The 15,008-nt window shown below is 41.1% G+C and overlaps 1 protein-coding gene across 2 annotated transcripts in view; it reads right to left on the minus strand.

Annotated features, from left to right (window-relative positions):
• Nucleotides 1-12,752, minus strand: part of ATP6V1H (ATPase H+ transporting V1 subunit H) — a 113,076-nt gene extending 100,324 nt beyond the window's left edge. Inside the window, exons 1-4 of one of the 2 annotated variants that reach the window (XM_004697555.3) lie at nucleotides 12,586-12,752; nucleotides 11,132-11,279; nucleotides 3,738-3,840; nucleotides 1,292-1,381 (exon numbers count right to left, since the gene is read on the minus strand). In XM_004697555.3, coding sequence (XP_004697612.1) covers nucleotides 1,292-1,381; nucleotides 3,738-3,840; nucleotides 11,132-11,244 — 306 coding nt within the window. In that variant the 5' untranslated portion in view covers nucleotides 11,245-11,279; nucleotides 12,586-12,752. The remainder of the gene's footprint in view (nucleotides 1-1,291; nucleotides 1,382-3,737; nucleotides 3,841-11,131; nucleotides 11,280-12,585) is intronic. The other variant, XM_004697556.3, reaches the window with a different exon arrangement.
• Between the last annotated feature and the right edge of the window lie 2,256 nt (nucleotides 12,753-15,008).

A 15,008-nucleotide genomic window follows, 5' to 3' on the forward strand; every position in this document is an offset into this window, starting at 1 on the left:
ATATGACAAAATAATTATTTATAAATTAGCAAGGGTTCATGAGGGAGGAGGGAAAATGAGGAGCTGATGCCAAGGGCTTAAATGGAGAGCAAATGTTTTGAGAATGAGGAGGGCAATGAATGTACAAATGTGCTTTACACAACTGATGTATGTATGGATTGTGATAAGAGTTGTATGAGCCCCTAATAAGATGATTTTTTTAAAAAAGAACAGTTATCAGTCTGAATTGATTCAATGACTGACTTGTATAATCTGTTTAAGTGATGAACATTGTTTTACATTTTTTTGATTAAGAGATAACTGTCTATGTATATAAATAAACATAAGAAAGGGTACCCCCCCACAAAAAAACCAGAAGTAGTCCATCCACTAACAATCTGAGCCTCAATTATGCTGCGGGATAGAAAACAAAAGTATGACTACAGACGGACCCACTGCATTCACCAAAGAAGGAAATACAACTTTAAGCAACTGGAAATTTTTCATATAATAAGCATAGCTATTCTCAAAAGAGGCAATGCATTTGAGGGCAAGACCTTGCTTACATTCAGCCCTCAACCCTCAGTACCAAACAGCCCTGGGATACGCGGGCTCTGAAACCTGTTGAGTGATTCAGAGAAAAGGAGCCACACCATCTGTAAATTTGTAGAATCTCCAGAAAGCCTCGTATGATTCACCAAATATCATAGCTGTCCAATAACATATCCTAAAGTATCATAGGAGAAAAACACTGATTACTTGAAAACAGCATAAAAAGCAGACATTCCCTATTTAGCACTATTACCAATTGTGACTCACATAATTAAGAGAAAATACATTATTACACTTTAGAGAAAAAAAACCCTATGCTGTACATGGTTACGGGTTAGGGTACGATCCACAAATCTGCAATTCAAAATCACCCACTGGTTCTCAGAAGAAAGATGGGGCTTTCTACTCAGTTAGGTAAACAGTTACGGTCTTAAAAACTCAGAGTGGCAGATCTGCCCTGTCCTCTAGGGTTGCTATGAGTTTTTAGTGGCAGTGAGTTCTTAGTAAGTAAAGCCAGTGGTTTAGTGGTTGGCTGCTAACCAAAAGGTCAATGGTTCAAGCCCACTGGCAGTTCCAAAGGAGAAAAATGTGACAGACGACTTCCATAAAGATTCCGGCCTTGGAAAACCTACAGGGCCCTTCTGTGCTCATGGTGGCTAAGTCAGAATCAGCTCTACGGTAAGAGGATTTCTTTGCTCTGGTAAAGGAAACCTTCCAAATGTGACACGGAAGTAAACAAAAAGAGGAAGATTATACCTACCTGCAGCATGTCATCAACCATAGTTAGAATGTACTGAACCGTCTGCTCTTTGGAGATATGAGTCATCAGATTTATGAATGTCTTAGCACACTAGAAAAAGATAAAATGTGTATTAATTATTGTTTTCAATCATGGGTATTGTAGTGGAATTTCAGTGAAACATCATTTCTCTACCATAAATTAATAAAATGTTACTAAGTGATTTTAATTACAGAACATGAATACTGTTTAAAAGTATGTTTCTTTGACAATTATTGCTTTGATATGGGGGAAGACCATATTCTGACTTGTACCCAAATTCTGATACCTAGTGATAATGTTCAAAATGTTTTCTAATTTTACATAGACATATCTAGCTACTATCAACTCATGATTACACATGACAACATCAAGACTCCGTTAAATAGTCAATCAAAAGTTATTTTATCTTTTACACTTAGTGAGAAACAGAATATTAAAGCAATAAAGCTAAGGTGGTTGGAATCAGCAGACTTTGTCTTATTTCCCTTCTACAAAATACCAACTATGTAAAAATCTCTCCGAAATTCAGTAAAAGCTAGAGCCAACAATATGTCTCCTACCATTTTCCTCAGGTTTGTAGTAAGAATCAAGACAAATTATATGTGGATTCCTTCAGCCAACCAAGTGCCCTATATCAGAAAATATGCCAAACAGTAGAAATTGATCTTGTTGAGGTCATGCACAATAGTCAGTAATCAAATATCAGGTAATCAAAAGTAACTCAGTAGTCAGCAAATAACAAATAATCAAATTTCACCTGTACAATTCTTTAAATCACCCATGAAAACATGGTGATAATAAATTTGAAATAATTTATTTGGTGTCATAACTTAAGAAACCTTCCAAACCCTATGTACATTTAATTCAGTATTCATTCAATAAATCTTCAAGGTAGTAAATAACATTCCAGAGTTTATGCTCTATCTATGAGCTATACATTCTACAGAAGCCCACTTGCCACTTAAATACTGGAATTAAAAACATAATAAAATTAATAACTATAAGAATATTCACATCACCAAAAATAAAAAACAGTAACAAATGATCCAATTTTTAAAAAATCAAAACATTAAAGTAATAAAAGATCGGTCCCTTATAGCCAATAAATGTAAGCTGTCTGGCATTTCTGTCACAATTCTTCTCTACAGACATACTGCCTGCTCAGTGCAAATGTTAACAAGTTTGGCTGCTAGCCAAAGGAAGAAGGTTGAAATCTATTCAGAAGCATGTTGGAAGAAAAGTCTAGCAATCTATTTCTAGAAAATCCTCTCCTGAAAACCCTCTGAAGGATGGTTCTACTCCACAGATACAGGGTTGCTGTGAGTCAGCATCAACTCAATGGCAACTGGTTTCCGGCATTTTGTTTAGATGAAACCACACACTACTTCCTGACATCCACCCATAAAGACCTGTACAGTAGACACTGTAAGCAAGAAGGAACTTTTAGAACTGCATCAAGAATGAGTCCTGTCTCATCTTCATCTCTGCCCCATGGCTCACACCCAACGGTGCAAACCCAACAGTGTTGCAAAGTGAAAGTATAAAGATGAAATTTAAAAAGTACAAGAGAGCCCCAAGCAAGATTCCTGACAACAAACGGCTCTCACTGATTTACACGGAGAAACCTGGAGGACAACCAAACCAGTGGAAAGAAATCCATACTCATGCTCATTCTAAAGAAAGGCAGAAATCATGGAACACGAGCATTATCGTGACAACTATTTTGTTTTCGGATAAGGAAATAATTAAGGATGTTTATCTCAAGATTGCTTATAACAGAAAAAATAAACAAACAGTCAAAACAATCACCAGTAGGGACCTGATTATGGTTCATTCATTAATGAACAGTACTAGCATTGAAAAGGTGCTGGAATATCTCTACAGGCATCAAAGTGCATACACGGTTAAATGAAAAGAACAAAACCAAGTACAGCACCACAGTACCACTCAAAAGTTCGTGTCTGTATTTATAAATAATAAATTTTAACATCAATAAGTGTGTAGGTTATATATGCATAGAAAAGAACTAGTGATAATATAGACTAAAGTTTTAACACAGGTTACCTTTCATAGAGGAAATCAGATACAACAATTCTTATTTTCTTCTTTGCGATGTCTTTTAACCTACTTCTATATACTTCATTGGTAGTAAGAATTCAAAGGGGAAGTTTTTTGTAAAATGTTTTCATACTCTTAAAAATCTCACATATTTGAAGAGGTAATTGTCCTTCTAGGAATCTATTTGAAGAACATGCTTAAAAATGCAGAAAAGGCTGGAAATATATATGTATTTAATATAAATGTCTTCCAGTAAAAAAAGTTTTAGTTAAATTATGGTACTTAGCTAAAATGGGATATTAAAAAGTCATTAAAATTTGTTTTTCTAGAATTTTTAGTGACAAGATATAATGTTTGTATGAAGCACCTGGCTGCCTTCAGCTTGAAGCATATCTTGCTTCTCTTCTGGGCTTCTCTTCATTTCAAATCTTTGAATGAATTCACAATCTTCAGCAGAAATCATCTGACCCCTGGAAAGTAAGAATAAAGTTAACTTTGTTAAACAGACATTGAAGAGCTGCTCTGAGGAAGTGGTAGGGGAATTCTCAAATTTCCTCCTGTCTCCTGGTAGTAAAAAAGGCCCCGGCAGAAAGACCTGGTTCAAACTGAGCAGTACTACTGACTGGCTTTGTGATCACTCGTGAACCTGTGTTCATTTACCTACTTTAAAAAAGGAAATAAAAGCTCTATTGTGTTTAAGAGAGACATAGGAGGCTGTCTACTCCTGTAAAGATTTACAAAGCCTCAGAAACCACAGGGTCACTGAGTCGCAATCAACTCTGTGACGTTAGGTTTGTCTTTAAGGGGTTGTACTGAGGTTATAATTAAATCATCTACAGCGCCTGGTGTGTTAGTCTGTGTAGACTAGAGAAACAAATCCACAGAAACTCATGTATATAAGAAATAGTTTTATATAAAGGGTAAGTGTACATCAAGAAAGCATCCCAACCCAGTGCTGTACAAGCCCCTAAGTCCAACATTAGCCCCTACGCCCGACACCGGTCTCCAAAGTCCTCAATCTCATAAAACACATGCAATGACGCTGACTGCAGAAGGAAAGCCATATCAGGAAGCATGTAAGCATCTCAGCACTGGCAGGGGTCTCCACTTGGCAGCTCCAACACCCAGGGCTGTATCAGGGTAGGTCCATGTGGCTTCTCCTCAGAGATGTCTTGCAGGAAGTGAGCCCTGCCAGCTGAAGCAGGGAACTGGCTAACGCAGCTGCACCATGTTCCGACCATCAGAGAGCCAGAGACCCGCGAACTAGAAAGGCAAGGCTCACCAAGCCATTTATCCCTCTGCCCTTCAATTAACCTCACATGTTTATCGGCCAGGTTGGCACAATAAACCTCAACTGTCTCACCTAGCTCATAGTAAGCACTGAAAAGCTTACTTCTTGGCATAATTCAAAGTCTCACCTACACTTCTACACCCAAGCCAATTTATTTGGCCACCTAACTCATCAAGACTAAAGTCACTTTATATGAACTTTTACAATAGTTTTTTCCAGCACATCCTTTCACCCCCCATTCTGAAAAAGGTAATCGTCCTCTTTCTCTCAGAAAAACCGGCCCTCTATCCTGATCCTCCCCCTCCTCCCCACAGTTGTCCTGTGTTCCTCTTTTCCTTCTTTATGTCCCAGGGCTATCCACTTGTTCTTTTTCCCCCGTCTACACTCATTCCATAGGTCATTCCTTGCTTTGCTTTGCTTTTCCAAACTCTTACCTCAGTAACGAGTTCTGTCTTCCCTATCTCCCAACCTTCTTTTTCTTCCACTTAGATATCTTAGTATTTGCACAAATTCTGCACCATTAAGATTGATTCTGTCATTTTCCTCTTCCAGAACCAGCCAGACCTTCTAAACCGTCTGTTCATCAGAGGCTATGATACATTCTGCAAGCTCCCCGGCCGACAGCCAAAATCCAGGCTCTCTTATTAAAAGATGTGTAGCCAAAATCCAGGCTCTCTTATTAAAAGATGTGTGGGAATGCCTCCTTGCTAGTCTCTGTGAGATGCTGGGCACTTCAATATTCACATCAACCTTTTCAGGCCCTCAGTAAATCCAAGCCACTCTGAGGGATTTAGCAATCCAATTATTTACATTGGCAAATGCCCAAGCATTCTGACCACGGCTTCTATATCAGTAAACTATGTGTCCTACTCTACCAAGTGGCTATACAAATTAAATAAAACAGAAGGAAACAGCTGAAATAGATGAACCTTTAGTAAAGGAAAGTTTAAATTTTAAAACATTTTGTACTGTGTGTTGTCATTAAAACAGTATTAATATTCTTTTTAAGCCAAACCAAAACTCATGGCCACAGTTTTAATTCCAATTCAGACTCTCATAGCCATCCAGGCTATTTCGATGCACAGTGACCCTACAGAACAGACTAGAACTATCCCTGAGAGTTTCCAAGACTGAAACTCTGTGTGAATAGAAAACTTCATTTTTCTCCCATGGAGCATCTGGTGGCTTCGAACTGCCGACCTTGTGCCATGCTCCCCAACATGTACCCCACTACGACAACCAGGATTCCTCAGGTAGCAACTCTATATAGGGCTTTCAAGGCTATAAACCTTTATAGACACAAATAGCCTCATCTTTTTTCCAAAGAGTAGCTGGTGAGTTTGAACTGCTGGCTTTGAGTTTCCAAAAACTCATTGCTATCAAGTCGATGCCAACTCATAGTGATCCTTTAGGACAGGGTAGAATTGCCCGTGTGGGTTTCTTAGGAGTGGAAAACCCCATCTTTCTCCCAAGAGGCAGCTGGTGGTCTTGACTGCCGACCTTGAGGATCGCCTGCAGCCCAGCTCATAGCCACTGTGATACCAGGGCTCCTTTGACCTTGAGATTAGCTGTCCAATATTTACCCAACAGTGCCAAGAGCACTCCTGTATATCTGTTGTTTAAACATCTGAGCCCCTTTCCCCATTCTCTTGAAAGACTAATATACTAGCAAATCCAATTAGTGAAACTCAAAATATGAAGGTTTCCAAATACACATAATGAGAGAAATTTTCTTCCTCACAATTTTCTTAGGGTATGTCACGAGAGCAGAGGATGAGGTTCCTGTGCATTTAAGAAGGAGGTGAGAGATCAGAACAAGAAAAGAAAGCCAGCCAGGACTTCAGGTGGAGTCCTGGGAAAGAGAGCCTTATCTGACCCAATAAGAGACACTACAGATGGAAGTCATACTCAAAGCTGCCCCTTCCCTACAAGAGAGCTGATCTTTCCTGCTTCCTTGCCACTCCCATCCACAACCGGTCTTCTTCTAAAGATGTTAACTTTATGTATTCAAAGTAAACGATAAATCCATCAAGGCTTTTTTTCTTTAACCAACTGGGGTCTGTATACACTACTACATATACTAAATTGTTTTATATACTTAAGGACTTTGTCTTATATGCTTTTGGACTTTTGTCATCCACTGTTGCATATTTTTATATTACTTCCATACTGTTTAACATACTTTAATTCTGCTCTGAACATACACTCCTTTTCAAAAAGCACAGTTCTCTGAACGATTCTCATGCCTTTCCTTTCTCCAGGATTCCTTCATTACCAATCCAAAGGAGAGTTTTCAGTCTGTCTTTCCAAATCTTTCTATGGCAGGTAAGTGTGTCCACTTCTTGACATGACCTTCCTTCCCCTCTCAGTGCACCTCTCTGCAGTCTCATCACTCATTCTTTCCTTGTGCCTTGGATTCCGGCGTAAGCCTCTTTCCATTTCTCATTCTATGGGCTTTCCCCAGAAGCGTCCATCTATCTCGAGGCATACACTACTCTGCATTCGTATCAGGTATTGGGGCAGCTTTTTTTACCCATTTAAATTATTGTTCTTTTAAATGGCCAGCCATTCCTTCTCAAATCGGGCTTCTTTTCACGAGTGGCAAGGGAACCTCCTCAGCTTCAGGTTCTTTTGACTTGGAGCCTTCCTTTGAGCCCATCATCCAGCAGCTGAGGAAGGTCTCTGACATTTCACAAGCTATCAGGCACCAGTCCCAGCAATTCCTTGTGCCTAAGGCCAATCTCTCTCCAGTTCACTGTCTCTGAAGAAGCTGGAGTTCTAGCACTTCAACAGTAGCAGCAGTCTACCAAAAGGGCCCCACCTTTCCAGCCAACCCTCCTGCAAATTCCCTTCTTATCGTTATCAGACAGCTTTCTCACACATATCTGATTATATTATTCCTTTTATTGCTGGGAGACTATGAACTTGGATGGATGTTCTACCTAGCATTTAGCCAGAGGTTTCAACTAAAAATCTTTGTAACTAATCAATGGAAAGAGCCTACTTGAGTATATACTTATTACTTAATCTATCTGAACAGCTGTCTATTCTTCTTTAAAATAAGGACAGAAAAACCTCCAGCAGAGTACTGCCATGAAAATTACGTGAAATAATATATTACTCAAAATTCAAAATCCAACTTCTTTAGCACAGCGTATAAGGTCCTCCATGATCTTGCCTTGTTATCCTTTCCCACGGCACTCAACTCTACCGCTGAATAACAACAACTCTGCTTGCTGGGGCTTTCATCAGCTAACAGTAATAGGCAATCTACATGTGCTATGTATCTTTAAAAACAAAGATGCAACAATGAACTAGATCTCCCTCATTGAGCATGCATTTCAATGAAGCAATTAGAAAATACACACAAAAAAATTTTTTTAACGAACACACCTTTATAATGTCAAGGATGATGATGGTTTGAGACAAAAAACTGCGGCCAAACAATGACTAAAAGTGACAGACATAATGAAGGAAAGAATACAGTTGGATGATGGAAATGGGAGAAGGCCTTTCTGAGGCCACTTGCGCAAAAACCCGAAGGAAGTGAGTTAATGAACCAAGTGATCTGAGGGGAGAACTTCCAGGGAGTCCAAGTGCAAACCCAGTGGCTAGGGAAGGAATAAGCTTGCTATGTGAAGACAGGTGTAATTAGAAGGTTTGGAGCAAAGTGCTATTATTTGATTTGCATTTGTTAAAATCACTGCTCCTGCTTTGTAAAGATTTGCTTCTAGGGACAAAGTAAAAGCAGACCTTCTTATCAGAATCAACCATGCGTTTTATAGATTAAGAATCACCTTGAAAAGCACTAAACGACAGAAATAAGGCAGAAATTCTTCCAATGGCACCCTGGGCCTTGTCAGCACTCTGGGGGTGGCTATCCAATCTCAGCTTCTCCCATCGCCACCTACAACACATTCTTTACTCTCCTACCCAACGTGCTCTCATCAGCTCTCTGATTTGCTCAGTCTGCTCTCTCCAAATGGCTAAACCAGTCATCCTTCCAAACTCAGTTGAGATCATCATCAGGAAAACTCCAAGGAGCTGTCCTTTTTCGGTGCAACTGTCATAGCCGAGCATGTCTCTAATATACTCAATAATACGTACTCCTACAGGACTCCTGAGTTCCATGAGGGGAAATGCCTCACACTTGGCAGGAGCTCCATAGTTATTTGACGGCTGACTATATCAACAAAGTTAAAGGATCATTTTTGTACACTACCTATCTTTCCTACCACAAAATAAAGTGCTAAATATAAAATTAAAGATTCCCAAATTTACTTTTCAAAATGTGTATGCTAATCTGAGCAAAATTTCTCTAGTAGCTCACTGTATTATAAATATCCAAAATACAAATATGAAGTCAAAAGGTTAAAATGGAGTCAAGAATAAATGAAAGCTTACTTTACAAATAACCATTTCACAAATATAAAAGCACCAGCATTCAAAATATCAATACATGCAAGAACAATGAAGAACTAAAATTGGAAGTATATTAAACAGGAGCTCTAGTGGCATAACAGTTACTCACTGGGCTGCAAGCTGCAAGGTCAGCAGTGTGAAACCATCAGTTTCTCCATAGAAGAAAGACGAGGCTTTCTGCGTCCTCAAAAGTTACAGTCTTACATCAAAGAACTAAAGCTCATATCAGTGGGTGCCCACCTTCCTGATAAGATCACTGAAGACAAACGTGTGCATAAGCAAATGTGGTGAAGAAAGCTGATGGTGTCCGGCTATCAAAAGATACAGTGTCTGGGGTCTTAAAGGCTTGAAGATAAACAAGCGGCCAACTAGCTCAGAAGCAACAAAGCCCACATAGAAGAAACACACCAGCCTGTGTGACCACGAGCTGTCAAAGGGATCAGGTATCAAGCATCAAAGAACAAAAAATCATATCATTATAAAGATGGGTGAGTGCAGAGTGGAGACTCAAAGTCCATCGGTAGGCAACTAACACCCCCTTAATGAAGGGTTGTGGGGAGGAGATGAAACCAATCAGGGTCCAGGGTAGCAATGATGAAACATATAACTTTCCTCTAGTTCTTGAATGCTTCCTCCCCCCACTATCATGATCCTAATTCTACCTTACAAATCTGGCTAGACCAGAGGATGTACATGGGTACAGATAGGAACTGGAAACACAGGGAATCCAGGACAGATGACTCCTTCAGAACCAGTGGTGAGAGGCGCGATGCCTGGAGGGTGGAGGGAATGTGGGGTCGAAAGGGGGAATCGATTACAAGAATCTACGTATAGCCTCCTCCCTGGGGGATGGACAGCGGACAGTGTAACTTATGGAGACATTGGACAGTGTAACTTATGACAAAACAATAATGATTTGTGAATTGTGGAGGGTTCATGAGGGAGGAGGGAGGGGGAAATGGGCAGCTGATATTAGGGGCTAGAGTAGAAGGCAAATGTTCTGAGAATGGTGAGGACAGCAAATGTACAATGTGCTTGACACAATGGATGGATGGATGGATTGTGATAAGAATTGTACGAGCCCCCAATAAAATAATTTTTTTTTTACAGTTACAGTCTTAGAAACCCACAGGGGAAGTTCTACCCTGTCCTTTGGGGTCACTATGAGTTGGAATCACCTCGGTGGCAGTGTTTTGTTTGTTTGTTTGTTTGTTTGTTTGTTTGTTTTGAGTAAGTGGTTCAATAGTTAAGCACTCAGACGCTAACCACAAAGTTGGCACTCGGAACCAATCTGGCCACTTGTCAGGAGAAAGACTTGGCAACCTGCCCACGGAAAGATTACAACCTAGAACACCCTAGGGAGCAGTTCTACTCTGCCGTGCAGTCTCTGAGTCAAAAGTAGATTCGATGGCATCTAGTAACACCACTTTAAATACATTATCTCAAAACAACTCTTTAGAATAAGAAAGGTGCATCTATCTGCTCTCATAAAGATTTATAGCCTCGGAAAGCCTATGGCGAGTCATGATGAGTCCTATTCGTCTCAATGGCAATGGGTTTTGGTTACTGAACATAAGAAAAGTGATGTGACTTGTCTAAGATGATCAAATTAATAGAAAAACCAGAATTCAAACCCAGGCCTTCCAATTTCTGCTTTTTCATTGGTTGCATAATCCATTCTGCAAGACCATTCATCACCAGACTGATCGCCATGCTCCAATGGTTGGTCTGGCAGGCTCTGCCATAACCCCATCTTCCTTCCCTAGCTCGTGAGTATTCTAGCTGCATTCCCCACTCATTAAAAAGTACAACTTTCCAGGCAGAGAATGTCAAAAGGGCCACAGCTGCTCTGCCATCCCATTTCAACCCAAGTGATTTCCACCACAGTCTACCATCTCCCCATGACAGCTAATTATCATGAGGAGGAAGTATTCTCTTACATATTTATCAGTACTTTCCCAGTATGTTTCCTCATAAAAGCATGACCATGAAAAAGTCCAATGCAGAAGCACATGATCATCTGTGATTCACAGTAAGTCAGTACTTACTGGAGGTAAGACTGCCAGTTCACTTTGTTCGCACGAACTTCTGCAGCCTTGGCAGCAATAATGTTGGTTGGGACAGCAGCATCCACAGCACCTCGGATATCCATTTTGGTCATTTAAATTTTATGGTCTTGAGTCTTTATCAACAGATCTCCAATTTAATGCAAGGCAAAGATAGAATACAAGTTTTATTACTTTTGCAAATACTATCATTATTAATATTATCACCATCACTATTAAGAATTGAAGGTTCTTAGTTACAGACAAATACTAATAAACCCGATTTAAATGTCAGCAATATAATCAGTTCAAATACTACATAACTAATTCTGAAGATGCCCTAATTCTAAAATATCATTGTATTTTAATCTAACGCAATTGCACACTGCTCCCTAAAAAGCTTTTTTAATTAATTGCACTAATATTGTAGTAAGACTTTAAAGAATCCACATAAGATAATGATATCAAAAATTACAATACAAAAATAAGTTTACACAATTCGGATCAACTTCTTCTTCTGGCAAAGAACAGCTAAGACCTTTATCAATATTTATTAAGCATCATTAAGTATATATACAAACATTACATTACCCATTCAAACTGCACCCTATAGATTGAGAAAGCAAGTTCCTAAACAAGACGCTTCCTATTATACTTTAAAGTTCACAGTATTTTTCAATATCAAGTTTGGGTAATTTTTGGTAACAAATACCAATTATAATTTAAGTACACTCAACAATATGTGTCAGGCCTAATAAATGAAATCTAACCATTTAGCATCTAAGTGGTTCTCCTTCCTAAATACCAGGTGGAAATCTTATGCCTGATTTTATCAAGCCACGATATGTAAGTTCCAGTTCACAAAATAATAAACTAATGGTCATGACCAGAGCTAAAAGCACACACAAGACTCTATTGCAGAGTCCCAGTGACCTTAGTGAGTGGAACTTCGGGGCTGCAGCTAAGGATGTGTTGCCTAAACATGCAAGAGTGCTGGGGACTGGCAAGCCCGGTGAAAACAGGTTCCTTCCGGGACAGGCTGGAGCCCTGGGCTGAGCAAGCTCTGCTCCAGATGGCGGCTCCAGAGTTACCTCGGTCCCCTGAAAAACGTACCCCTCCAACGGGCCGACGTCCTGGCCCACACCTGGGGCAGGTGTATTTCTCACCCCGCTCTCTCCTATCTCACGTCCTTGCACCCGAAAAGGATTGGCGGTTTTTCAAGAAAGATTTGCCGTTTCATAAACCTAGTGAAGGTCTGGAAGGAACAAAATCTCAGAGGATGGGGCCTGGGGGCAAAGGGTAAGGGGGGCCGGGGGGCAAAGGGTAAGGGGGGCCGGGGGGCAAAGGGTAAGGGGGGCCGGGGGGCAAAGGGTAAGGGGACCGGGGGGCGAAGGGTAAGGGGGACGAGAGACCAGCAGGCACCAGGGCCGCCGAAGAAGGCGAAGCGGTGCGCTCACCTGGTCGGTGCCGGAGACCCACACCCCGGCGGCAGCCCTGGGTCGTGGCTCCCGAACGTCCTCACGAGACGGAAAAGGCCCGAGTAGGGGGAGCCCTGGAAGCCGCAAAAAGAACGGGTCGGACACCGAGGAGGAGACGTTGAGGGCGCAGGGCGAATGGAAGGAAGTGAGCGCAAACGCCGACTGACAGCGGCGCCGCTCACGTGACCGGCGGCCACGTGACCCGGCCGGACGGCGGAAGCCCGGAGCGCCCAAACCCGGCGCCGGCACAGTTCACCCTGGAAACTGAGCTCGAAGCTCGCGGGGGGCGCCGACGGGGCTAGCCGAGCTCGCGACGCGCCGGTGCGGGCCGGAGGGGGCCCACCGGCCGGGCAGCCCGCGGGGAGGCAGCCAGGACGCGAGACCGAGACTCATTTATCTTACCCGGCATGCCCTGGCAACGTTTGATGTAGTGCTCAGTAGGCTAGTTTTAATGTTGACGTAGCAGGCCTTCTGCAACTGATGTTCAATATCAACCTAACACTGAGAAGCTGATCCTCAAGGTCACAACTTTGCTTGATCCCCCCGGGTTCCGTGTTTGGTAAATAATCTAGGGCCCGTGCAATATTCGAAACATAGTTCTACTAAAAGTTCATTACCTGAAAATCCAATTTAACTGGGGTCCAATTTTTGACCCCAGTTTTTCTGATGTATTCTCCCTGACTCCAGCAACCTCCTTTCTCTTAAATAAATACTAAGTAATTCTATACCATCACTAGAGTTTACAAGTATCTAAGTAGCGTGCTTTTGTGTAAAGGCGCTGAGAGGGGTTTAGAACTGTCTTAGTCATCTCGCACTGCTATAACAGAAAGACCAAAAGTGAATGCCTCTAACAGACAACTTTATTCTCATGCAGTTTAGGAGGTTAGTAGTCTGAATTGAGGGCTCTGGCTCTAGAGGGAAACTTTCCCTCTGTGCACACTCCGTAACCAAACATCAAACGTCCAGGAGAGAAATAGCATGAATGAACAAAGGTATATATAAATATTTTCAGTTCAATATTTTCATAATATAAAATAATCCAAATTTAGTCCATCAGTAAAGAAATGGAAGCAATTGCACAATATCATATTTTGAAATATTATGCAGTGACTGGAAAATATTTGACTTAGAAGTTATGAGGAATGGGATATAATGAAGTGTTCATTTTAATCTTTTACTTTGATAACAATAGAATTCACAAGAAAAACCATCTGGTCCCAAGGTTTCTTCAGAAACGTTTGTGTTTGATTGTTTTGTGATGGCAATTTCAGTTTCTTTGATATAATATGCAAGTTATCAAGGAGCCCTGTTGGTATTGTCAGTTAAGTTTTGGACTGCTGACCCCAAAGTCGGTAAACCCACCAGTCACTCCTCTGGAGAAAGAAGAGATTATCTGTACCCATAAAGATTTACAGCCTCGGAAACCCTGTAGATAGTTGCTGAGTTGGAACCAACTCATTGGCCTTGGGTTTAGCTATTCAGATGACTTGTTTCATAATGGAACTTGTATAGTTTGGGTCTTTAAAGAATTTATCCATGTCACAAATTCCAACTCACAGCACCCCTGTGTATGCGAGCAGAACTTTCAGAAGCCTATCTGTCTTTCAAGGTACCTCCGGGTAAGCTAGATCTACCAATCTTTGGGTTAGTAATTGTGTCAGGTATGGATTCCCCAATAAGCAAAGTAAACATGTATTTTTAAAACAAAAACCACTGGTATCAAGTTGATTTTAACTCATAATGACCCTTTGGACAGGTAGAACTGCTCTTGTGGGTTTCCAAGACAGTAACTGTGTTTAGGAGTAGAAAGCCTCATCTTTCTCCCCCAGAGTGCAGAACACTCTGGTGGTTTTACATCACTGACCTGTGGTTAACCAAGCCAACCAAGCTCACTGCCATCGAGTCAGTGCCAATCCATAGCAACCCTATAGGGCAGGGTAAAATTGTCCCTGTGAGTTTCAGAGACTACAACTGTTTGCCTAGCTTTCTCCCACCGAGCTGCTGGTGGTTTCAAACTGCTGACCTTGCGATTCACAGCCTAACTCATAACCACTACACAACTGGGGCTCGTTAGACCTGTGATTAGCAGCCCCAAAGGTCCATAGATGCTGTGAAAACATGACACGTAGAATAGCAAGCACTGTAATGGGAAAGAACTAGCAAGATACTAAATAAAATTGATACAATGTTGTGTATGATAAAAATGATATTTTAGTTTGGGGTGGGTGAGGTATAACACATTCCGTTTACTCCCATCACCAGTGGTGCTGTTATCACGTGACTTGTGACACACCAGGCTCTGTGCAACGTGAACCAGAACATGCCCTCAGATTGAGCTCTCTTGTATCAGCATCTCTGTAATTGCCGCTGCCCTCGCTAGGTTATCAATAGGAGTTCAGTAC

Source organism: Echinops telfairi, unplaced genomic scaffold, assembly GCF_000313985.2.
Source record: "Echinops telfairi isolate 266 unplaced genomic scaffold, ASM31398v2 ScPeMD7_1;HRSCAF=3_0, whole genome shotgun sequence".
NCBI lineage: Eukaryota > Metazoa > Chordata > Mammalia > Afrosoricida > Tenrecidae > Echinops > Echinops telfairi.